The following is a 26,464-nucleotide window of genomic DNA, read 5'->3' as shown; positions in this document are numbered from 1 at the left end:
TTTTTCTTGATTTTATTCTATTTTTCTTTTTATTGGTTCTTTTAGTTATACATAACATTAGGATTTGTTTTGACATAAATTATAAAAGCATGGAATATAATTTGCTTTGATTCAGTCTCTAGTACTTCCCTCTTTCCTCCTCTCCTTTCTCTTTCTGTTCCCCTCCCTCTACTCTACTGATCTTTTTGCTATTTGCTTAGTTTTTTTCCTTATAGAGTCACTCTATTTAAAAATTTACATAATATCAGTGTTCTTATAGCATTTTTTTAAAAAAGTTTCAAATATAGCAGGGCTTAAGAAAAGCACAAATTTTTTGGTCTATTGGAATGTACCATATTAAACAGAAAATATCACTAAACATGCATGTGCTTGTGGCTCAGGGCAAGGTTACCATCTTATTCTTGATCCATATCAATTTCAGTGAACTTTTTGAACTTCCTTGAGACTTCCTTGAGACTTCCTTCCCTATCTGTAAACCAAAACAAGCAATGATAATGGCTACCTGATAACTTTGTTATGAAAATCAAACTATAAAAGTGAAAGTATTCATAAAATCTTAGGCTTTCTGGCTCATAAAGAGAAAACAACAGCAATATATAAGAATAGCACCAGTTTTACTAGGTTCTATTAGCTATTGAAATGGTGTTATTATTACTTGTCTTTCAGAAAAAAAGAATTCCCGTGCCTAGCAGACCTGTTTGACATCACTTCAGGATTCTGTCATTGGAAATAGCTATTTCACAATTGAGGTGGGAGCTCTTGACAATATAAAAGTATCTAAGTAGCTGGGAAGATACTAGAAGGTCATTTCTTTTACCTGTATCTGACAGCCCTCCGACACTTCAGCACTATGAGAACAACATCCTTTATCCTACTCCTGGTTGTGGCACTTGCAACCATATTCAGTGAGTATCTCTCATAACACTACCCTTGCCCTGAGAAAACAGCTCCTTCATCTCTGCCTACATAATATTAGAATGTGCTTATCACATAGGTCATAAGGAAACTTTCTGACACATTACTTTTTCTTTGTCTCTACCAATGAATCACTAAATCACATCATCTCTGTGGTTGAACAATGTCAATGGTCAGCTAAGACCAAATTCTAATCCATACTAACACTTTGTGTAACTTCATAGGTTATCATCCAGATTCTGTTTGACTTCATAGCACCATTTATGAAGATGTCTTCTTTTCATAGAACATTGTAATCTGTTGTTTGGCTACATGAGCAATTCTTCTTCGATTCTACTTCCATTATTGAGTTAAAAACTGTCTCCCTGCCAGGCATGGTGTCTCACACCTGTAATCCCAGCAGCTTGGGAAGTGAGGCAGGAGGATCATGAGTTTAAAGCCAGCCTCAGCAATTTATCAAGGCCCTAAGTAACTCAGCAAGACCCTGTCTCTAAATAAAATATAAGTATGTGGTTAAGTTTCCCTGAATTCACTCCCCAGTAACCTCCCCTCAAAAAACTCTCTCCCTAGAATTTTTAACCATGAGTCTTGTTTCTGCCGCCTACCTATGCCTACTATATAAAAGCAGATGTTCCTTTCATATTAGTGGGTTTTTGTTTTTTTGTGGCGCTGGGGATCAATCCCAGGGCTTTGTGCATGCTAGACAAGCACTCTACCAACTGAGTTATTTCCCCAACCCCCAATGTTCCTTTCATATAAGGAATTTTTTTTCAGTATTTACTGAGCTTTTATTATGAAAATAAAAAGAATAAGACAAGCTTCTCATTTATCATAGCACCTTTATTATTTTTTTTGATATTTCAATCATATTCCAAAAGCAGGGAAGAAAAAAAAATCCGTTAGACGTTTCGACCTTTGATATTAAGTGGATACAGAGTTCTGAAGAAAAGCTTACACTGTCTTATCAAACTGAGACATAAATCAAATATCATTTCTCTAATACAATTAGGTTATTCCTAATAACTTAATATTGTCTTTGTTTTACTTCCAGATATAGACTGTGCCACAGAGGAGTACCAGGTCAGTTAATCCATCTTGATATAAAAACCCTAATTTTAAAGAATTTTAAAGACTAATATTAGTAAGGAAATGTTTGATATTATATATTAACTATATTTCTGTTGAAGATTTAATTTCTGAGTATCAAAATTGGTTTTACTTCTAACATTATAGAGTGATCTCCCCAAAATGAAGTTGGAAGAACAAATTGATGAGACATTAATATCAAAGTTAAAAAGTCTTGAGTTTCAATTCTACCTCATTTTCATGTGGCCCTAGGAAAAGTTACTGTGAGATTGTTCTAAGACCTAAACCTACAGAATTTGAAAATGGCCTCTAAGAGAATAAAGACTGTTATTTCCACTTGTCCTTCATGGTTTATTTACATAATGATTATTGCTGGAAAAAAACTGGGTATAGTAGTAAAAACTTAAAACCAACACTTAGGCATTTTAAGTACTCATTTTAACTCTGTTTATTATTAACTGTGTGACCCTGTGGCCCGGACAATTTCTTTTATGTCTGTGAATCTTTTATTTTATCTATTAAAAAATAATAAGGTTAAGATATAAGCCTAGTCCTACAGGCCCAAATTCAAGCCATCCTTTACCATCTAATAGTTGTGAGAATGAAAAGGGTTAATGAAGGTTAAGCACTTGTTAGTCACTGTCTGAATTATATCACACAAACCCCAATTCTGGGCTTTGAGCAATCAAGGGGAAGTAAAGCCAGGCCGGCATGGACTTATCAGGGGCACCACTATCTCCTGCTGCACTAGCCCCTGAGGTCTTCCTGCATTTGTGTCATGCTTATTGATCCTCGCATCAGCAACACTCAACTCATTCCCTAAATGTAGGAGGTACATGGAGGATAGCAAATGATGAATGAAAAAATTTATGAGTTGAGCTTATCGGGAGGCAAAGGTGAATTCAGATTTGAGTTTGAAAACTTTCCAGTTATACCATCAGAGATAAACAATTAATACAATACTGCTTCTGGAATTCTAGAACTGAATGAGCTGAAGATGCAGAATATGTTTTACAGAACTGGAGTTTGTGCAGCTCAGGAAGTAAAGACAAAGGATAAAAACAACAGCCATTATTTTTTCAGTGTTTTCCATGCCATGTAGTTCTAAGCACTGTACACATATCTTCTCCAATATTTATTTTGTCTTTCAACCTCACAATGCAGTTATTACTACTTTCATTTTGCAGGTAAACAAACTAAAGATTGGAAAGGTGAAGTAACTGCCCCAGGGTCATATAGTAGAATTTTAATTCCATATTTGACTGTATTGTTCACATTCTTCAGTATGCTCAAAGATAACAAATCCAGAAAATTCTTTCTCAGGAATTTTCTACCTACTCCCATAGGTAGATCACTGCTTTGACTTTGCTCCCAGAGTTTAGAACAGTTATTCCTAACTCTAATTTAAAATACATTTGTCTGTCTGTGTGCTGGTGAAGTGTATAGCAAGTGTACAAGATAATAACCAATAAGTAATGTTAAAAGTTACCAATGATGTACACTAGTTCTTAAAAGTAAAATAATTATTCTTACAACATTCCTATTGGACTTTATGAGTGAAAAAGATAAGTATCAGGGTAATTCACACAGAACACTTCTGGTTAATCCCTTGAGAATGGGTACATTTGTGGATATGCTATGTGTGTTGAGAACTGATTAATCAACCTCTGTAGTGAGAAAATTCTATTTTTAAATAAATTATGATTTTGTAACCAACTATATAAAGATGTCTATTGCTCATGATCTTTTTCTTGTTTTTGTTGGTACCAGAGATTGAACCCAGGGGCTTAACCACTGAGCCACATCCTCAGCCCTTTTTATTTTTTTATTTTGAGACAGGGTCTCACTAAGTTGCTTAAGGCCTTATTAAGTTGCTAAGGCTGGTCTCGAACTTGTGATCCTCCTATTTCAGGCCCCCAAATTGCTGAGATTATAGGCATGCGCCACTATGCCTGGCTGCTTATGATTTTTCTATCCAAAATAAAATATCTTTATACATTGTATATCTAAAATTGATTAGATAAGGACCAACAATTTTACTAATAAACAAATGCATGGACTTACTTGGACTTGCTCTGGACTTGCTTGGCAAATACTAAATCCTTGGAAATAAATATGTGATTGAAATAATTGAACTTTTAATGTTTGTTTTTAGGTTAATTGCACTCCTTATAGAAACCTACCACCAGAAGAACTAAGATTTTGTCCTCTAGTCTATGAACCAATTTGTGGATCTGACGGCAAAACCTATTCCAATGAATGTATCTTTTGTTTTAAAGTTAAGTAAGTACTGAAATATTATATTTTTTATATTTGAGTTAAAGTTATATGCTAAGTACCACAATTAGAGAAATAGTTCAGGGCATACGAACTATGGGAATCATATCATATTGACTGTGGAAAATCAGAACCCTGTGACTCAGAGGATTTGAAAGTCCCTGGTGTCATATCCCCATGTATTTTGATGTACACTCGTTCTTAAAATAAAAATAATTATTCTTACAACATTCCTATTGGACTTTATGAGTGAAAAAGACAAGTATCATGGTAATTCATACAGAACACTTCTGGGTAATCCCTTGAGAATGTGTACATTTGTGGAATTAAGCTTCAGAATCAGAGAAGCCTAGAATCTCCAAATTGGAAGGAAACTTGAGATCATCTAGTTCAACTTTCACCTTGTAATATATTATGTAGAGACTCTGTACAAAGACATCACAAAGAAATCCCATAGTCCATGCTTATTTCAAGAGTCAAGGAATGCCCACCCCCTCCCCCAGCATATCAATCCACATCTGTTAAAATGAGCCATATTAATTTTCAACTTCAGTAACTAGGTTTGGAAATGCAAAAACATCCCTAATGATTGTACAAAAGGGACCATATCTGAAAAAACCTGTAGATTTGTTCTGTTTCAATGAAATGTATATTTTAGATACAGTGAAAAATATATTTTAAAATGAAATTGGCAAAAGCATCTCAAAGGTTAAAAAATAACCTTTGAGTAGCATCAGATCCAAAAACATGAAATGCTGAGTGATATCCAAGAGATTACAGTGTAGTGCTCCGCTGTAATCTCAGAGACTCAGGATGCTGAGATGGGAGGATCCAAGTTTGAGGTCATCCTCAGCAACTTAGAGAATAAGTCTCAAAATAAAAATAAAAAGGTCTGGGGATACAGCTCAGTGGCAAAGTGTCCCTGGGTCCAATCCCTGGTACCCACCGTCTCCCCCCAAAAAAAGAGTCTAGAAAAATATTGGTTCTTATAAATATTTTCAAAATATATAGGACAAAATATATATGAAATGAAACCAAGTATCTAAAATTCATGACATACTGTCCTGGTTCTTTTTTAATGAAAAGTTATAATTCATCCTGAAAAAAAAAAGCCTTCTAAATGAATGTTTCCTTTAAATTAAAAAAGTCAATTAAAATATTTTCAAGGATATAAACTATTTGTGATGTCTTTTGAGTATCATCTTTATGTAATCAGCACCAGTTTTGAAAATACTGCTAAAATACAGTCATTCCTTTTTAAAACATCAGTAAGTGGGAGACTTTTCCACTTTGGGTTTTTACTGGTGAACTTTCAATGCTAATGAAATGCTAATGAGCTCAGCATTTCTTATTTCTTGCTTTTCTCTTTCTACAGGGAAACTGATGAAATACTTAAATTTATACATTTTGGAAAATGTTGAATCCATCTTCTGATTCCAAAATACCTTTAAATGCATTTTCTTACTAAGAGATACATTTCATTTCCCAAGAAATCCATCACACCTTGCCTAATCTTATCACCATATGTTGATTTCTTTGTAGAATAAAATAGGCCTAAATGAAATAAACATGTATCTGACTCTTCTATGGGGAGTGAAGTGGAATCTTCTAGATTAGTTTTAATTTTAGGACATGTCTAGTAGACTATCTTAGGACCACATTTGCAAGGAAGAGAAAAAAAGCTCATTAAGACTAGCAATAAGAGCTGGGCTGGCGTAGTGGGGGGGGGGGGGCGCATGTCTGTAATCCCAGCAGTTCAGGAAACTCAGGGGGGAGGATCACAAGTTCAAAGCCAGCCTCAGCAAAATCGAGGTGCTAAGCAACTCAGTGAGATCCTGTCTCTAAATAAAATACAAAATAGGGCTGGATGTATCCCAGTGGTCGAGTGCCCCTGAGTTCAATTCCTGGTGCCAAAAAAAAAGTAATAGAAACTAAAAAATCAAAAACCCTGAAGCTAATATATCCTTCTTACTCAGACTAAGAAAAAAAAAAAAAACCCTGTGCATTTCTTAGTTATTGCATATTCCAGAAATGTGAACAGATGAAGGGGTGACTTCAGGCACAAGAATTAGAAAACTGCTAGGATGTTGGAAGGAGAGGGTCATCATTATACAAAATACATGTATGAAGATGTGAATTTGGTGTCAACATACCTTATATACAAACAGAAATATGATAATGGTGGTATAAAGGTGTATTAAGAATTGTATGCAAAAAAATGAGAGCTCATGTATAATGGCATAATTTGGTGTGAACATATTTTATATACAGAGTTACAAAAAATTGTGCTGTGAATGGATAATTATGAACGTAATGCACTCTACTATTGTCATGTATGTAAGAAATAAATAAAAACAGAAAGAAAAAAAAAGAATTAGAAAACTGCTTTACTAGATGCCCCATGTGTTTCAGACATTGAGAGCTACCCTGAACTGGGACTGCCCTCTATTTCTACCAGAGGGACCCATCTGAAATATGGCAAGCAGAATGAGGCCAGTAAAGTTGGTCAAGTTGCCATGTATTAGTCAGCTTCTTCAATGCTATTCTTTCCCTAAGGTTCCATCTCAGGTCTAGGATCTGACACACGATCCCACTATTACATGGTAAGTTCCTTAAAGAGCAGAGAATGTTCTGTGTAAATCTTTGTAATCCATTTGTGTATCTATTCAAGAAACAAATGACTTAGTCAGTGTTGGCCTTAAAGAATACCATGGTGAGTAGAGTGGAGTTGGTCTTGTTCTCTTAGAACTTGTATTCTGTGGAGCAATTTGCAACTTGCGCAGAACTTAAATACTGATAGAGTAAACTTGAGTTGAAATTAAGCAAAATTTTCATTGGATGATGACAGAGTTACATGATCTATGCATTGAACATATGAAAATATAACCATACATTATCTGCTAGGAGGAAAAAGAAAATAGTCAAGCCCTTTTGAGTGATGTTCTTGACTCACAAATTCATCAGATATTAAGGGACCAAGAACCCAATGATCCATGCTGATTTCTGAAGAATTCAAGTAAAATATATGTTCTTATTTTGTATTCTCACTTTTAGTTTTTCAAAAATATTTTTGCTTCCTGAATTATCCAAGATCATCTTCAAACAAAACATAGAAACATTCTTCAAACAAACTCTTCAGAGACAATGAAAATATTAGAGTTTCTTCACTCATCTTTTCAAATATCTCTTCTCTACAATGTGCTTCTAGAAATGCATCTGTGAAAAAATATAATAACATTCATCAGTGATGGTTATTAATAATATACCAAACATATGTATGTGTGTATATACATATATTTATAAATTAGACTTTGACTGGCAATCAGGAAATTACCCTGGGAAGGTTACTTGTAACCAGAAATCTGACAAATGGATAAAAGTTAGCTCTTGCACAGGTGATGGAATTGGTATCTCTCTTTGTGGAATGAGCTGGCTGCAGAATAAAAGATAATAAAGAGAAAACGGTGGAAAAAAACCACAGTACACAAGAAGTAATATTGAAAATCGGAGGCAGGACGGTTCTTCAATCTAAGGGAATGAGCTTCCACACTGGAAAGAGAGTGATGAAGTCCACACTTGCTTTATTTATATGGGGAAACATCAAAGGTTTTTGATGGAATGTTCTTTGCCAAATAAGGTAGGAGGTGGGCTGTCCAGTTCCCAATGGGTTACGCCCAACTCCAGAGCTATGAGAGTTGTTTCACTAGTAAAGGGAAGACAGATGGTCTGGGACGGTCTGATATGCATGGGAAAGCTGGGATAGTTCCCAAGGGAAAAAAAAAAACTAAGACTCCATGGCTCAGTACCATGTAAAGACCCCTCAAGTAGCTCATAGTGGTTCCCCACAATTAGCAAAGGGAGATAGATGGGTGAGGTATGATTCGGATAGGAGAAAACAGCCAAGGAAAACAGCCAAAGCATCATTCCAAGCAGAGGCAACATGAGAGACTGTACCATAGAAAACCAACAGAGAACTGTTGATCAGTTCACGTGTTTCAATCACTCTTCCTTCCTGTGGTTCTATCACCCACTCCTCGAAGTCCATTTTACAACTGTATACAGAATCATGTTTCTAAAACACAGCCCTCCTCTCATCATCCTGTTCCTAAAAACACTTTTAGTCAATCTCACTACCTACAACCCCACTCATACTCGCCTCCTCACTCTTCAAAGCCATCAGTGTCCATTCCATACATGACACCAGGGTGGTTAGCACTCTCAGAATCTTCCAGTCACTCTACAGTTTTGTACATGCTTGTCCCTCTTCCTATAATACTCTTTCAAACTTTTCCATCTTACTGATTTCCACATTGTCTTCCTCTTCTATATATTTGGTCCCCCTTAGATTAGCATGTATCATGTAGCAGATCAGCTCTATAACCATCTGTCTCTTCTGCTATACTGTGAGCTTACAGCTGTCATGCCATATGTCTTCAACTAATGCCTTATGAATGAACTGACTTAACATAAAACAAATTTGGTTTCTATCAAAAAGTAAGCGAGGAAACCATGGTGTCTTATATCAGAAAACTCTGAAGCAAGGCATCAACTCCTGATCCAGCTCCAACATTAGAATGCATAACATCTGTTTGTGTTCCTCCACCAACTTGAACTTTGAATGCTGCTTCAAGTTCCCTAGAAATAATCCATGAATGCTTTCATAAAGATTGTGAAGAAGTGACCAAAATGGCAGTTACCTTGCAACCACCACAGCGGAAGACTCCTCATTACATTCCTGTCATCCTTTTGAAATACCACCTTGTAAAACACTTACCACTTATAACATGAAAGGAAAATTGCCATGATATTTTAGATATGCAAATAAAATCAAATAAAACAAATATGTTGAAGGCCTCCTGTGAAATGTGTGTAGATCAGATCTGCATGGAAGCCGATTGAAAGTCTGGTTATCTGGGAACTTAACAGAGGCAATTCTGCTGTAAGATGGCCCAGATACATGTGAACTCCCCTCAGCTCTGCTCAAAAAGGTCCCACACAGCACCAGAGATAGGGTGACCTGCTGTAGTCACACGCCTCTTTGAGATGAGTGTAACCCGCCAACATGCCAATCAACCTTTGGACTGCAAGACATCACTATGCAAGACTCCACCTCTGAAACCTTATCCTTGCCTTTGATGTACCCCCTTAAATAAACCGCAGGAGCCATTTTCTCATTCTTCAGCTCTAGCACCTGTGTGGGCTGGACCTATCAGGCACTCTGTATTTAAAACTATTTTTCTGACTTTGCCTTTTATTTCTTTGCCATTTTAGACTTTTTCAGGTGGCTTATCCTGTCCCGACCAGGAAAAATTATCCTGTCAAGGTGCTTGCTACCTTGCAATGTAAATACATTACCAAAACCTGTTGCTAGTATCAAAGCCTACTCAAACTTGAATCTCACTGTTTCATTTCCAATTAACTCCTCCTCCTATTTAAGCAAAGCAGCAGGTGTTACTGCACCCATTCGACCAGTCTTTCTGGAACAGATAACTCATTACTCTGTCAGAGAACATTAAGCTCAAGTATTAACTTTGAAATGTTCATTAACAATAAGGTTCAGAATAAGGAAACGGATGCCAGGGTTACAAATAAATTCTTTAAAAAAAAACAAACACATGCACACAGAGAGGTTCTGAAAACTTATCAGTGCAAAGTCAATAGTCAGACTGATGCTTTTTAAAGAACTCCTGCTTAAACACAGGAAAAGGACTACCAGAGTTCTGAAAAATGCTTCTGGAAACCATCAAATCATTCCCAATCTCCAGACTGTAAGGTGCTTCTTCCTGGAACATGAGGCATTTAGTGTTCACAAATAGGCTCAGTGGTTGAAACACCTGACCTGGGCTCAGCCAAGCCCTGTGACTCAGAGAACCAGAAGCCTGGATTTGGGACTTTATTCTATCCTTGCACCCAATTCTGCCTCCATTCTGAATCTCCTTCTGCTTGTGTGTGAGTCTCCTTTTCTTACCACAGTCACATCCCCAGCCTCAGTCCCTGCCCAGGTAGCCCAACCCCTACAGCATGTGTCCTTTCCCTCCTCCTCTTCTCTTGACCACTTGGAGAAGCAGAGCCCAGTGGCAGACACCCCAAACCACAGGTAACACTTCCACCGTGCTCCATGGTTGCTCTACCTCTATTCCGGCTATGAGGACTTTCCTGTCTTTGAAAGACCACAAATTGTTTAAACTACTATCAGTTTGCTGCCACACCCAATCAATAATAACTTGTCCTCCCTGTCAGAATGAAATTATTTGTAAAGCCTGTAAAATGTAAAGTTTGACTTGAAAGGTAGAGTTCCCTGGGGTCACTTCTAGGTTCATCACTTCTAAGTAACCTTGGGTTAGTAGCTTAACCTGTGAGTTTCAGTTCCCACCTCTCAAAACAAGAAAACATTAGTTTTTACAGATTTTTCTTAAAAAGACTATATAATATATATATATATATATATATATATATACACACACACACACACACACACATATACACACATATGTATAACATATATATATATATATATGTATATATATAGTACTGTGCCTGACAAGAGTTAACTAACAAATGGTAGATTTAAATGATAAAGACAACAACAATTTGTGGTTTTCATAAGTTCAACCCATATGCAAAACCCCTTCTTGTTTTGAAACCCCTTGACTTAATTAGAAGCAATGCCTGACATACATATGTAATTTGTAAACTGCCAGGGAAAACAATATAAAAACAAACTATAGATTGAATGTATTTAAAGTCAGGTATTAAATATCCTAATGTCATAAAGAGCCCCACACTGAATACTACACCTTGCTTACAAACAACAAATGGCAACCAGACATGGTGGCACATTCCTATAATCCTAAAGGCTCAGGAGGCTGAGGCAGTTCAAAGCCAGCCTCAGCAACTTAACCATGGCCTAAGTAACTATCTTAAAATTTAACTAAGCATTTGGCTTAGTGATTAAGAGCCTCTGGGTTCAATTCCTGGGACCAAATTAGTATGTGTGTGTAGTAGTGGGGCACAAATATTATTTAACCAAGTTTAGAGAACAGGACAACCACCTTACTACTTCCACAGATGGAAAATGTTCTGAGAATCTACGGTTTCATGACTGTTCTTAGTATAAGGAAGGAAGCAGAGTAGTCCCTGGTGGGAACCGGAAGCCTCAGTAGCAGCAAAGAATGGTGTTTAGAGAAAATGCTCATCGAAGACTTAAAAAATAATGCTCATGTGCTATTTCTTATACTGATAGACAATTGAGCATTTGTATTATTATTATTAAGCTATGTGTTTCTTACAGACATTAATTTATGGAAAAATAGAGAAAGGATAAAAAGGAGAACCAAGAGAAAAGAAGGTGTCCTCCAATATAAATTGGCCCTGGATATGAGATTCGCTCATAGCATCAATATATTTCCCTTTAAGGAATTCTCTTCCTTCTCCAATATCTACAGTCGTCTTTGACCACAAGGACGTGTTTCCCTTAAGGGACACTATTATTCTAAAATAATCCTAAATTGACCAGGAAACCAGCCTAAAAGGTGTATTTTGTATTACAGAGAAAGTGGCACAGGCTGTCCTGAGAATTACATTGTTCAGTTGGCTTGAATATTTTCTCCTCCTCTGTGAAAGTTTCCATGAGGATCAAAGCAAAGAATTAAGGGCATGTCACACTTGTGATCCCAGCGACTCAGGAGTCTGAGTCAAGAGGATCTCTAGTTCAATGCCAGCCTTAACAACTTAGTGAAACACTATCTCAAAATAAAAAGGGCTGGGTGTAACTCAGTGACAGATTTCTTGGCTAGCCTACTCAAGGCCCTAAGTTCAATCCTCTATACTGCAAAAAAAAATTAAATAATGTTAAAAAGGGCATCTTCATGCAAAAAATTTTGTCAAAAATGTTTCAGAAATACAAAGATATCTGGATATCACAGACCATTTATTTTTCATTTTTATAATTATTTATTGCAAAATAAAGTAAAAATCACAATAGAAATTCCAAACAAAAAAATCACTCATAGTCTTTAGGAAAACTTCTTGCCATTTTAGTTCATTTTAGTCCCATATGTAGATCTAAGTTTCATACATTGTCAATATAAAAAAACACAATTTCATATTTACTTTTGCTTGATAAATCTTCCTTAAGATTTTTTTTCTTTTGCCTTTTTATCTTTCCTCCCCAATGACCTCCTAAAAAACTGGCATTAAACAGTGGCCTTTAAAAACGTAGTTTACTGAAGATTAATGTAGAGTTGTCAATTGTGTTGGTACTTTAAAAATTACCATCTGCCGCAGTCTGGCTGGGCACAATTCAGGAGCCACTTGTCAAAAGAAACTAACTTTATTTTTAGAACTACAAACACCAAACAAAACAGCTCCTCAGGAAAAAACCCTCAGAGCCCAACTGCCACCACCGGTTTCCCACAAGCCTCTCAACCTCCCCCACTCCTCCTGCTCTTGAGGCCGATTGGCTGGGTCACATGGGCGGAGCCAAAAAAAGTCCCCCAATGAGTAGCTCCATGGTCTGAAAGGGCCGGGAAACAGCCCAATGAGCATCACCGAAGAGGAGCCAATCAGTTGGCAGCTAGAAGTTTGCTGCGGCTGCTGTGAGCCAATCATCAGCTGGCAGCTGGAAGTTTGCTGGGACCCCTTCAGCTGTGGCTCTCAACAACCAATTCTTTTTAAAATTATTTCATAACCTGAAATAATAGGATCTCCAATATAATTGCGCATTATTATTATTATTCTCCGTTTTGCCTCAAAATGGCCAAAAGTCTCACCTGCACTGGGTACTACACTTAGGAACACACAAAGACCCATGGTCCTCAAAGGGCACTCTAAGGAGCTGCAGGAGTCCCTGACATTGTCACAGCATCACAACAGTGAAGCCACACTACTTCACTCTAGTCCCACTTGAGCCAGAGATATTTCTCTTTTAAATGCACATTTTTGTTGGCTTACATAGGATTCCCTAGCTTTGCCACTCAAGCCATGGGTACTATGTCCATCAGCTTTTAGAACTTGGGCTCAACTTCATTCTTCCTCAGTTATATTGGCATTCTATTTGTATCCACCCCATAGAATTTTGGTTAAGTATTAAATGACTTCATGAATGAGAAGAGCTTAGAATATTCCTTGATACATAATTAGAACTCAATGAGCATTTTTATTACTGTATAAAATACAAAACACTGATGGTTCTAATCCTTATACATAATGCAGGAATTGCCTCTACGGAATTCCTAACACATTCATGTGGCACCTTCTTCAGTCCCTGGAGTGAACCTGAGGCAATTATGAGCTCTTATTATCAAATGATCTTATTTTTATCAAGGCCAGTCTATTTATTGTCCCTGTATTATTTATCCCCTCATTTGTCCTATCTATAGTATTGAGATCCCAGATAAAAACTCTTGAGAACTCTCTGGGTATTTTTAGGATAGTTCTTGTGTACTTCCTGAGTTTAATAAATTTAAGGAAAACCTTGTACCAAATGTTATACTAAATGTTTCACATGGTGATATCATCTGACTCACATAGATCTATGAATAAGACTTTCTAGTAAATCTAGATTTACTAGATTTATAGTGTTTATAACATTATAAACATTACAGTGTTTATAACATTTACCTGAAGACAGTGTTTATAACATTTACCTAACATCTTATTATATATGCAGGAATTTATCATTTATTATAATGCAAGAAATTCTATCTGTTGTTCAGTTTTGCCCTTCATAGATAGAACTTCAAAAATATCAAGAGTAACAAGTTAATTAATAAATTTTTTTTAAACTTAAGAACAATGACATTTAGTGAAGACAGATGCTGTCGGACACTAATACGAAATGATAGAGTTATGACAGAAAAGTGCACAACTTGACCTCAGGACTTAAGCTCTGCATTGTGCTTCCTAGGCAACATCAGAATCCCTATTCCCATAGCAGCTCATCTGAACAGATTTCTAGATTTCATTTACAGAAACATAAATATGAGCTCTGTCACCTAGTCTTTTCAGGCTATGGGTACTATGTCCATCCGAATGATAAAAAATGCCTTCAATCATTTATACCTGAAAGGCCAGGTCTAAAAATTACATTTTTCACAGTTAGCTTAGTAAAGGTAATAAACAATGTTTTGTTAAAAATCTTGAATCAAAGCAGGTTGCTTTCTAATGTTTGGAAGAGTAAGAAGGGCAAAGCTGAACAATAGCAATGTAATTGATGAGTACAGCTATGTTTGACCCTTCAGATCGAACGTAAAAGAGGTCTCCAGTTCTCCATTCATCAAATACACTTGGCCTTTTAAAGTTAACCATATTGGGAAACAAGGCAATCATAGTAAAAGGGTGAGGAACAGCCCAGCTTCTGCTGTCTTAAGATACACAAGTAGATCCTCATCCTAGCTTGAAGACGCTGGGACCCTTTCTTCTGGAATCTTGAATGAGAATGTCCAACAGAGAGCCTGTTTTTAAAACTTTTTTCAGTCATTTATTTGTTCTGATAACTTGGACGAGTTATTTTACTTCTCTAAGGCCCAGTTCCATCCTCTATAAAATGGAGAAGATGGTAATATCCACATCCAGTGTATGTTAGTCAAATGACAAAATACAAGTGAACACACTAAGAATTATTTATGCACCATCTCAATGTAAAATAGGATTAATTGGGGTCATATTGTATGATCATCTTTCATGAGAGATTCTTTCCCATGACTCATTGAATCTTTTAAACTTGTTCTAGGGTCCTGTTCATGAAAAGAGCTGTTTCTTAATAGAGATGACACATCTGGCCTGGATATAATGCAAGCCTTAAATTGGAGAGGCTGATCATGGCAGGTCACTTCTCTTGCCTCCACAGTAATGCTTTTATAGCCACTTTCAGCAGCGTGGAAGCAATAATCCCTCCTGACTCTATCACTTTAATTTACTACCTTAATTGAGAACCTATGTCCAGAAAATCCGGGAATCTTTTCATATCAAAGATGAGCTAATCTGCTTTGGTTTTGTTTGAATTTATTTATTTTTTTTCTCTCTGTTAAGAAGTCACTGAATCACATAATCTCATGGTTAGGCGTAACCATAAGACTCATCTGCCCTAATTTCCTTTTAGATAATGAAACTTCCTCTGAGGTCTTTAAAAGATGATCATCATCCAATCTCTGCTTTGATGCAAAAACTTTGTCAAAACAAACAAAAAACACAGCACATTATTGAGCTGCTCATGTTAATAGACTATTCTTTATTGAATAAAAATCAATATGGATTCAACTCATCTATGACTAATACAGGTTTTAAAAGTTTTAAAAATGTACTGTGAGCTTGTCCATATGTAGTGAGAACACAGCCTGGTATCATATACTAAATGGATCCTTCATTGTGTGATTAATTCTCAGTCAAGGCCTTTTTTTCCTGTAGTCTCACAAGAAAAGCAATCATAATAATCCCATTCTTGCTGAGTGAGTTGAACCTGGTCATTATTTTGATGCAAAGTCTTGAACAGAAGCCCATGTAAGCTGGCACAGAGTAAGAGCTGAAAAGAAAATCCCCCAAAATAGATGGTTTTGATTTTATTCCAGATGCAAAATGTACTTGTTTCAGAAAAAAAAAATTATTATTACAACATGTGATATAGAATTACTTATCTTACATAATCTAAAAGTTAAATTGGATTTTTTTCTATCTCAAAATCAAAAGCTCTTTTGTATCTTTTAATTTGTAAAAGATATTACTTAGAATCATGTATCCACAATCATCAGAAATAATTATAATTTTGCTTTGTAGCTATAATTAACACTTTTTAATATCAAAGCTTGTTTTGTTTTGGGGGAGGTATTGAACTCAAACGCACTCAACCACTGAGCCACTTCCTCAGCCCTATTTTGTATTTTATTTAGAGATAGGGTTTCATTGATTTGCTTAGTGCACCTCACTGTTGATGAGGCTGGCCTTGAACTTGTGATCCTCCTATCTCAGCCTCCTAAACCACTGGGATTACAGGCATGTGCCACTGCACTGGGCCCAAAACTTGTCTTATTGAAAGAATTTTAGATTCAATCCATTATTAATTGGAATCAATAGAGAAGAGTAGCCAAGTGCCAATGGCTTTAGAGCCAGATGGAATTCTGTTGGTTCCCACCTTGGTCACTATGTGACTTGGAAAGGCACCTTAAAATCCTCACTTATACAATTTTTATAATACCTACCTCATTGAATTACTGTAAGCTTAAATACCATAATTTTTGCAAAGAGCTCATGATAACCCTGTGTGTATAACAACAGTTGTAGAATTGCTAGCTGATAGTATTATAAAGTGGTCTTACAAATCTTTACTTACTCATCAGGGGATGAAAAACATCATTTGGCAATTTCATTTTAGTCCATTTTGAAAGTACTTATACATTTTTGAGAATTCTAATACACAGTAATAAATAACTTTCAAGTAATAGGCAAGCTAGTGAAACAACACCCTTGGTTCTCTTTGAGTCTGTGCCTCAAAGTTAGAGAATAATAAACTAGCATTGTTGTGGTGTAAACTAATCCATAAAAATCAGTAAAAGTCTAAGTTATAGGTTATAGATTAGTAAAAAAATATAGATTATAGATATGATAAGTGAGATAAGACAATTATAAAGTAAGAACTGTCATAGACAAGCCTAAGACTCAATTTTGCTGCCTTCTATAAAAATCTGTTATAAGAGCTGTTTCTGAGAAACTGAAATGAAAGTTGTTTGCTTATGAAAATTGTTTTTCTGTACTTTGTACCCCACAAATTGTACCCTACTCGGGATGCATCGGTGGTCATAGTGAGCTACATCCTAGATTTGAGCGCACTTGTGGGTCTACATGACTTTGAAATAGATTCTCGCCCCCGCCAACCCCTGCTTAAACTCAGGATATGGCTGTCTAGCACCTGCTTGGACCCGGGAATCATGGTCAACTGAACTGCAAAGCTGATTGCTTTTTTCTAGCTTCTGTACTTGCTTGCTTGCTAACTGGAAAATTCCAGTCCTGCTTAGGGTTAACAGGTCCCACTTATTATTGTTTTAGCTTCTGTGATTGGCTTGCTTACAGGACGCTGAGCAAGTCCCTGAGTAGTGGTTTTTGTCATAAATTCTCAAGGAACAGTTCTGTTCCTTGAGAGACCTGTTCCTTGAGAATTTATGAATAGACCTGGAGGCTGCTGTTCTCCCACAGAGCTTCAGTCTCTATGGGTGGGTGACAGTCCCTGGCCAGGTAAATAAAGTTCTCTTTGATTTGAATTCTGACTTAAGAGTGTTTGAAGCGGCTCTCCGTAACAGCATATATGTTAAGATAAGTCACAAGGTTGGGTTCTAGTAATAGGTTTGCTGATTACTATGTAATCATGAACTATTAACTTTTTTCTGTTTTCATTTCCTTTTATATAGAAGAAATTTATGATATCTACTTCAAAGGATTGGAGGGTTGAAAGGTAAACCACATGTCAAGTTCTTAGTTGGCTCTTGGCAGCCAGCCAGTATTGAGGAAATGTCAGCTAGTACCAGTTTGCTTTCCTTTGCAGGCTCTGAAAAGCGTGATAGAGGAGTGTTTGTGAGATGACTAGGCGAGCTGGTTTGGAGGAATATATATGATTTTTTTTTTCTAAGCAAACATTAAAAGCCACTGTATCCAAGGCATTGAAATACATGACATTCATTTTGGAGGAGAATTTCACAATGCCTCAAGCAGCCAATTGTTATTTAGCTGAGGGTGGTGAGTACAGGTTGGCTCATGGGACTGGAGGTCTCTCACAGAGCTGTGAAAAGATGTGAGGTTGTGTGGGGCAGTGAGAACCAACGTGTGCAGTGCTGAGCCACTCAGGCTTCACCTTACAGGTACAGCATCATAGGCAGGTAGTTGCTAAGCAGTTCTGTGCTTCAGAAAAATTCCTCTCCAGACAGAAATAGTAAAAGTAATTATAGCTAATACATGTAGCTCTTTCTACATGCCAGCTACTGTCCTTTGTACTTTACACACATAAACTAATTCAGTGTTTAAAATGACTATTAAGGTAGGATGTACAGGTATAAAAAAAAAAAAAAACAACACAGCAAGATTAATTTGCCCAAGTCTACAGAGGTCAGCTTTGAACTCAAAAAGTCTAGCAGCAGCCTCTGTTTTTAAACACTACACCACATTGCCCCTGATAAGCTGTAAGGTGAACAGACACTGAGAAATGAAAAAGGAGCAAAGGAGAGGACTCACAAATATGAGGATAAAATGGGCCATGGATAAATGGAAACAGATTTCAGGAATAGAACTGACAAAGAGTAGAGAAACTAATCTCACACGGAGAGTCACAGGTGAATTATTTAGGATGCCGTGGAAGGTTTTGATTTGGACAAATGATCACATGGTGGTATTATTACTGCTATTGATCTTGTGTTGATCTTCTGTAAAAGTAAGCACAGGATTTGTTTGCTTCAATGTTTTTCGGTCCTTTGTACTTACTACTTAAAGTTGTCTTTCATTTTCCAAGAGTTGTTTTCATTCTTGTCTCTACTATTGTCCACGCTTGTCCTTGGCCAGCCTTGCGTCTCATCATTCCAACACTCACCTCAGTGCCTGAAAAATAGTAGGAGCACAACACGTGGTAGAATAAATAAATGGAAGAAGTCTGTCAAGAGGAAGAAAGTGACTTACACTTTGGGCAATCTAAAAATGAAGATTGCGTTAGTCAGCTATTCATCACGGTGACTAAAATATATGACAAGAACAACTTAAAAGAGAAAAACTTTCTTTTATGCTCACAGTTTCAGAGGTCTCAGTCCAGGGTCTGCTGACTCCATTACTCTGAGCCTGAGGTGAGGCAGAACATCATGGTGGAAGAGCATGTGGAGAAAGCTTCTCAGCTCATGGTAGCCAGGAAGGAGAGAGAGAGAGAGAGAGAGAGAGAGAGAGAGAGCACGCGCACACAAGAAGTCAGGGACAAGATATAATTCCTTTGGCATGCCCCCGTGACCTACTTTCTCCAGCCATACCCACCCTGTCTATAGTTACGACCCAATTGTTCATTTAAATTACTAATCCATCAAATGAATTAGAGCTCTCATAATCCAATCATTTTCCCTCTCAACACTTCTGCATTAACACATGAACTTTTCAAGGAAATATTAAATATCCAAACCATAACAAAGGCACAACACAATATTCAGGTGGAGGCATTCAGCAATTAGTTAGAAATTCAGAATAGAAACTCAAGGCTAGTAAACAACATTGATGCATATCTTTATAGTCATCCTGGTATATAATTAAAGCCAAAATTAAACATAATAACTAACATTTAGCTCTTATATATATTCGACAGGATTCTAAGCACAAAACATGCTTAATTGCTTTTGTTATTCCTCACTAAAAATACATGAGGTAGGTGTAAGTATATCATATTTTACAAAAAACAAGAGCTCTAAGGAGTTTAATAATCCAATAGTCTTACTTCATTCATTTATCTCGTAGGAGATAGATAAGGGCCTGGCTTTTAAATTTAAAGTCTGCTATATTTAATTGAAAAATTAAATCCCTGAAATCAATAATAGCGCATAACAATTCATATACCTTATTTTAAAATAGTTTCTTATAATAAGCTGCCACAGGTGAAGAATGGTTATATGCCAAAGTCTGAACCTTAAATTTAATGACAAATAAGGACAAGTTTTTCTGAATAATACTGGTAAAGTGTGATTCGAACAAAAATGCTTACTTTTGTCGCATGCCTTTATTTTCTCTCCATGAAGCAAATGTTGATTTAAATGTTTACAGTTGTGAAGGTGAAATAACTTACAGGGCAATCTAAGTACAAGAGGCAATTTTTTCCCAGGAAAAGTATGCCTTCTTTTGTACCACTATATTTTTCATCACTTTTTAAGTAAAATGGATTTAAAGGAAATTTCTTCTGAACATTTTGGTATGGAAATTAAATCTCTTAAGCTTACTTTAATCATAATTAATAGATAAATAAACATTATAAACTTTCTGCTGGGAATTTCTCTCTTGAGCAATAGTGGGAATCAGTAGCTCAAAGGCATGTTTTTTTTTCCCCCTAATCCTGACAAGAGAAATAAACTCTTCGGTCTGCTTTGTTCATATAGATTCTTTACAGAAACCTTGAAAACAGAGGGAAAGTCTTTATACATAAGAAGATTGCAGCCTTGACTACTGATAATGAGAAAATGGACTTTTACCAGTGTACTGACATCCCTGAAGTATTGCATTCAGAAATGCCCTGATTGGGACACTCAGACTGTTTCCATTCTCCCAAATGGATTGCTCTGAAGTTTCTAGGAAGAAAAACAAGGTAATGCTGTGCATCTTCCAATGGGATCATTTTCTCTTTTTCCATTACTGTTTAAAAATTTGATCCCTAAGATTAGTCTAAAATTTGTCTTATACCCCATCTGATTACATGATCTTTAGAGATCACACAGAGTGCTTTGAGAAAGGATGATTCATGAAATTTTCACATATCATTCATTAAGTAAAAACTTATTGAGGCTGGGTGCAGTCATACATGCCTGTAATCCCAGCAGTTTAAGAGGCAGGAGGATCACAAATTCGAGGCCAGCCTTAGCAACTTTGTAAGCCCTAAGCAACTTAGCAAAAGCCTGTCTCAAAATTCAACAAAATTAAAAGGCTGAGGATGTGGCTCAAGTGGTTATGTGCCTCTGGTTTTAATCCCTGGTATGTGTGTGTGTGTGTGTGTGTGTGTGTGTGTGTATAAAACATTCCTAAATGCATAGTTCAGTGATGAGCTCTGGGGAGCCAATGATGAACAAAATAAAATACACACTGTTCCTGCTCTTACTAAGTTTTCTTTGTAGTTGTAAATGCAGACATAATAAGGGTATAAAGCCTTGTATTTTTTTAAAGAGAGACAGAGAGAGAGAGAGAGAGAGAGAGAGAGAGAGAGTTTATTTTTTAGTTTTCAGTGGACACAACATCTTTGTTTGTATGTGGTGCTGAGGATAGAACCTGGGCTGCACGCATGCCAGGCAAGCGTGCTATAGCTTGAGTCACATCCCCAGCCCTAAAGCCTTGTATTTTAATACCCAATCAATAATTGAGTTTAACCAGCATTTTCATGTGTTATTTCTATTTGAATTTTTCAATTAGCCATGTTTTGAGACTTGAAAGGTATGTGAGAAATTTGCATTTGGGCTTGGGGGATAGCAGGAAAATGAATAATCAAGAAGGAATTTCTCCTTTGAATATAATACAAGTACAGGAGCCTGGTTGACAATACTGGATAGATGTTTTGGTTAGATTTTCTGTCACTGTGACCAAAGTACCCTGTAAGAACAACTTAGAGGAGGAGTTTATTTGAGGCCTGTGGTTTTAGAGGTCTCAGTCCAAAGATAGCCGACTCCTTGCTCTGAGCCCAATGTGAGGCAGCACATCATGTGGGGGTGGGCAGTGGAGGAAAGCTATTCACCTCATGGCAGGTCATGAAGCATAGAGAGAGAGGGGCTGCAACAAGAACAAACTTTCCAGAGCACACTCCCAGTGACCCACCTCCTCCAACATGTCCCACCTACCTACAGTCATCACCAAGTCAGTCCATTCAAACTAGGTTTGGACCAATCAGGTTACAACTATCATAACCTAATTGTTTTGCCTCTGAATATCCCTGAATTAACAGAAACTTTGGGGGGGAACATCTCAGATCCAAACCATAACAGTAACTTTACTTGCTTCCCTTTTATTTTTAGCTCTTCTCCTTTTACTTTTACTTTCTATTCATCAAGAAATCTTATTCCATTTCTCAAAGAGGCTATGATCAACTTTTTCTTCTGTCTCTGTAGCCCCAAAGATGAAGGATTCAAGCCTCCAAACTGCAGCCTGTTTCATTAGTAGGCTTCTTGAGTGTTCAAATTATTAAGTGAACAAATTATGTGTTCACTTATTTTAACAATTTTGTTGCACAGTATGCCAGGCACTGGACTGAAAATTCAAGATGCAACGACAAGTTGAATAATCCTCATCCTCAATAAATCTTTATGTTGAGCCAAAATGCTAAATAATGTCATAGTTAAGTTGACAGGTTCTAGAGAAAGATTTCCTAGGTTTGAATTCAGATGATACTATTTATTGTCTCTGCAGCATTGAGGAAATTTCCTGCTTTTACTTCAGTTTTCTATCTCTGGAATGGTGATACCAATAGTCCTTACTAGCAGTTGCTATGAGGAAGAATGTAAATATAAAGGTTAGTTATTATTTGTTCTATCCTCTCTTCTCTGGAGCCACAGACATAAGGTTATTATTCTACTTGAAAATCCTAAGGAATTCAAAAACACTCATGTCTTCCCAAATTTTTAACAGATAATTATTCCATTTCTTTTACCCATTTGTAAGACTTAGTATTTGAATTGTCCACAATTTTTGTGACCCTACAGAGTCCCACTCTAAATGTGGCATCCAGAACTTAACACTTTGCTCCAAATATTGTCTGAGTGGAGAGTGTTTTCCTCAATGGTCTAGATATTCTGCCTTAAAATCTGAGAAGGAGTTTTACCTTCTTCCAGGAAAACTGTTTCACAGCTGCCCTGAAAAGGGGCAGGACTTACTTATCCTGTGAAGAATTGGTAGACATAGAATGATAACTTAAGCCTCTTGACTCACTTTTCTGTAACCCATGGCTTTATGGAAATAGTTGTCTGTTTTAAGATAGTTTCTCTATTATTCTGAGCTGAACAGTGAAAACAAGCTAGTGTCCCTGGGAAATCTGAGAATAGATCTTATTCTTTTAAAGACTTATTTCCTTAAGGGGACTGATTTCTCCCCTCCCCTCCCCTCTCCTCTCCTCTCTCCTCCTCCTCCTCCTCCTCCTCCTCCTCCTCCTCCTCCTCCTCCTCCTCCTCTTCCTCCTCCTCCTCCTCCTCCTCCTCCTCCTCCTTCTTCTTCTTCTTCTTTCTCTCTCTCTCTCTCTCTCTCTCTCTCTCTCTCTCTCTCTCTCTCTTCATAATAATATGAACTGAGCCTTACTGTATCTGGTTATAATACAAGCTTCAGTATAAAGTCACTGGTTTTATATGATCTCCAGGCCTCTGCTTGTTAGGCAAGCTAGGAATTATAACAGAAATAGCATATAATTGCCTTGAGTTTCCATGGTTACTTTCAGTTATTTCTTTAATGCTTTATGTTAAATATGAGATATGAAGTGCAATCTACCTAGGGAGTAGAAACGGGTACAGTGATAAGAAGGGATAAAGACATGACTCTACCAAGACATAAATCACTTTACAGAATAAGGGAGGAAAGGATCCAGAAAATTAAGCCCAAGAAAATTGGAAAATTGTAAGTTCCCTATTCTATCAATTTTCTACCCTGGATGTACTAATCAGAATCTTAATATTGAAGAAACCATAGAAAGTAAACATGTAAATTTTGAAAAAGTGCCATAAAGGAATCATTCTACATCAATCTTTTCCACATTTGTTTCCTCTTGATAATTAAAAATCAGGTTGTACTTCTATGTAACTGAGTAATAATCAAACAAAACAACACTAAATTATACTATCATACCATGGTTCCACGGCCTGTTGAAAATGAAGTATTTTCAAGTCTTCTTGGCCTTGGATGGTTTGGTGACTTTGCCTTTGATGTCACATGTCAATAGATCATTTGCAAAGTGACTTCATAATGAGGTCTTAGGCTCTCATAATGGGGCCACAGCTCTTGGTTCATCAGAAGAACCTAGGTTTAAGGCACTTGCTGGTAAATTCCTAACCAAAGGGGACTCAAGTCGATGAACTACATTGTTCCTTGTGGAAAAGATGAAAATGTTCTTTCTGGCCATTTTGGCTTCTGGCTACTTCTCATGTAAGTATTTGTCAGTCTTGGGGAAGGAATGAGCAATTAAATAATAATTGCTATTTCAGTGTAGGCATCTTTTGGACACTGAGTCATTTCTCAAAGATAAAGAACTTACCATCTCAGCTAGAATGAACATCAGTAGTCAGCTCCCTTTTTTGACATTCCAAGAACTCTCCCACAGACCATTTCAGATATTTTAAGAGCTGACCCATGATGGTTGCCATCAATATCTAACAAGCCATGGGGATTTCTGTGTTGATAATCAATTTTGACTTCCTAATTCCTCTTCTAATTCCTTCCCCCTAACTTGCACTATATGTGTGTTTGTGTGTATTCACACAAATACATTCTATGCAAAGCAGTGTCAGTTTTTGACATGGCTTACTACCAAAACACCACCAGATGTGACACCAAAATAGGAACCCATGATATCAAACTGAATCTGCTAGCTGGATGGCACAGGTGAAGGGAAAGGTGAGAAGGCCCTGCTGTAGTGGCTAAAAGAAGCCAAGGCTGCTGAGTAGAACATCAAACATGAAGGTAAAAGGAAGTACTAATAGTGAGCAGATGTTGAAACCAAGGTTCCAGACAAAAGAAGAGGCTTCCCTATGCACAGGGAGAGTTTAGGAAAAGACATTTTCAAGACAGGCAAAAATCAGAGGTGAAAGCAGGCATCTAAGATTTCTATCAGCAGGTAGTCAGGAGGACTATGAAGAATGAGACCTTTATCCAAAGTAGATACCTCACAATGCCTGAGCAGCCCAATAGTGGATGGTGCTGCTAAGGCCCAGAGGATGAAGCTGGAGTTAATCCCTCCTGTCGAAGGCCAGTGTTAAACCTAGGAATAGGACAAGTCTATGTTCCCTATAGGGCATTAAGGATCCCAGGCATAAAGAGAGGAGGGAAACAATTTTGGGAATCAGACATGTCCAGGTTGACCTTGTTCAGGAAACATTAATTTTTCTGTGGATTTTGTGGTTATTAATTTACATGTGATTACTTAATGGGCTAATTAGTTATTCACATTTCCACACTGCATTGTTTTATTTGATCCTTTTTTTAAAATTTCAGATGTTTTTGGTGAGATGACATTTACGGTAAGTTTGTTATTTTCTGTGTAAGAATACTTTCCCTGGTCTTAGCCTTGTATAATTTCTGTTAGTTTAAACTGAATTAAACCATATGAAACTAACACTATTTGATCATTTTCAATCTACATAGTGGCAATTTCATATGGTTCAACCTAAATATCTATCCTGAGGAGAACCAGGACTCTGGCTCTTCATGCTCTCTCATGCCTTTATATACCATAGGCAATTAAAGATCCTACTTTTTTTTCTAATTTTTTTCCTCCCTCCAACTTCATTGCTTTTGCCCAGGTTCAAGTTCTCACTTCATGATCACATTGTTGCAATAGTCATTTAATGTTTTCCTTATACTTACTCTGATTCAGAGATTGACCAACAAGGCCCACTTTTGTTGAAAAATCATGTTTTCTTGGAAGGCACACATGCTCCCTCCTTCACATGTCATCTATGGATGCTTTCAGGCTAAAACAACAAAGATGAGCAGTTGCATCATAGGCTAAAGGGCCTAAAAGTCATGAAATATTTATTACCTGGCTCTTAACAGAACATGTTTGCCACCCTCTGCTCTAATCTTGAGAATGAACTTTCTAAAATGTCAATCTGAACAAGAAGTTTCCCTATTAAAAACATGGACTCCCAGTACCCTAAAGGTCAACTTTATGCAAGGTCTGCAATATCCTTCTTAAACAGCCTCTTTCTCTCTGTAATAATTCCCCTTCTTTTACCCTACGTATATTCTAGTTAATTTAAACTGTTTTGTGGTCCATCATATGCCAGTGCTTTTGTTCACACAATTCCCTATAATTAAATACCTTTCTTCCTATGCTTATATCCAATTCAAAAAGTCATTTGCATGCTTTAAGAGCCTAATAAAGTATCTTTTCTTTTCCTTTTTTTTTTTGATAAAACCTTTTCATATCTATCATGTAGATTTAATTGCTTAAAGAGGAAATAGGAGACATAAATGGTCTTTTCCCAAAGAATGGTTTGAATACCTTCTAATAGTATCAATGCTTATTTTACTTTTTTTTTTAAAGAGAGAGTGAGAGAGGGGAGAGAGAGAGAGAGAGAGAGAGAGAGAGAGAGAGAGAGAGAGAAATTTTAATATTTATTTTTTTTAGTTCTCTGCGGACACAACATCTTTGTTGGTATGTGGTGCTGAGGATCGAACCCGGGCCACACACACGACAGGCGAGCGCGCTACCGCTTGAGCCACATCCCCAGCCCGCTTATTTTACTTAATATGCCAAGGAATCTTTTTTTTATTTCAGTAATTAGTT

The 26,464-nt window shown here is 36.8% G+C and overlaps 2 protein-coding genes across 2 annotated transcripts in view; both read left to right on the top strand.

Annotated features, from left to right (window-relative positions):
- The window catches only part of FBXO38 (F-box protein 38), a 276,681-nt gene that overhangs the window by 183,264 nt on the left and 66,953 nt on the right, over positions 1 to 26,464 (top strand). The gene's annotated exons all lie outside the window — the stretch shown is intronic.
- SPINK9 (serine peptidase inhibitor Kazal type 9) lies at positions 851 to 5,699 on the top strand (the record flags this gene model as incomplete). Its single annotated transcript, XM_081303016.1, has 4 exons — positions 851 to 905; positions 1,967 to 1,995; positions 4,157 to 4,284; positions 5,654 to 5,699. 4 exons carry the CDS (start codon positions 851 to 853, stop codon positions 5,697 to 5,699), a joined length of 258 nt encoding a protein of 85 aa, XP_081159142.1.

The sequence above is a fragment of the Spermophilus citellus genome (assembly GCF_964194105.1).
Source record: "Spermophilus citellus genome assembly, chromosome: 1".
Taxonomy (NCBI): Eukaryota; Metazoa; Chordata; class Mammalia; order Rodentia; family Sciuridae; genus Spermophilus; species Spermophilus citellus.
The sequence above is the reverse complement of the archived record's forward strand: the minus strand, read 5'-3'. Positions and strand labels throughout refer to the sequence as shown.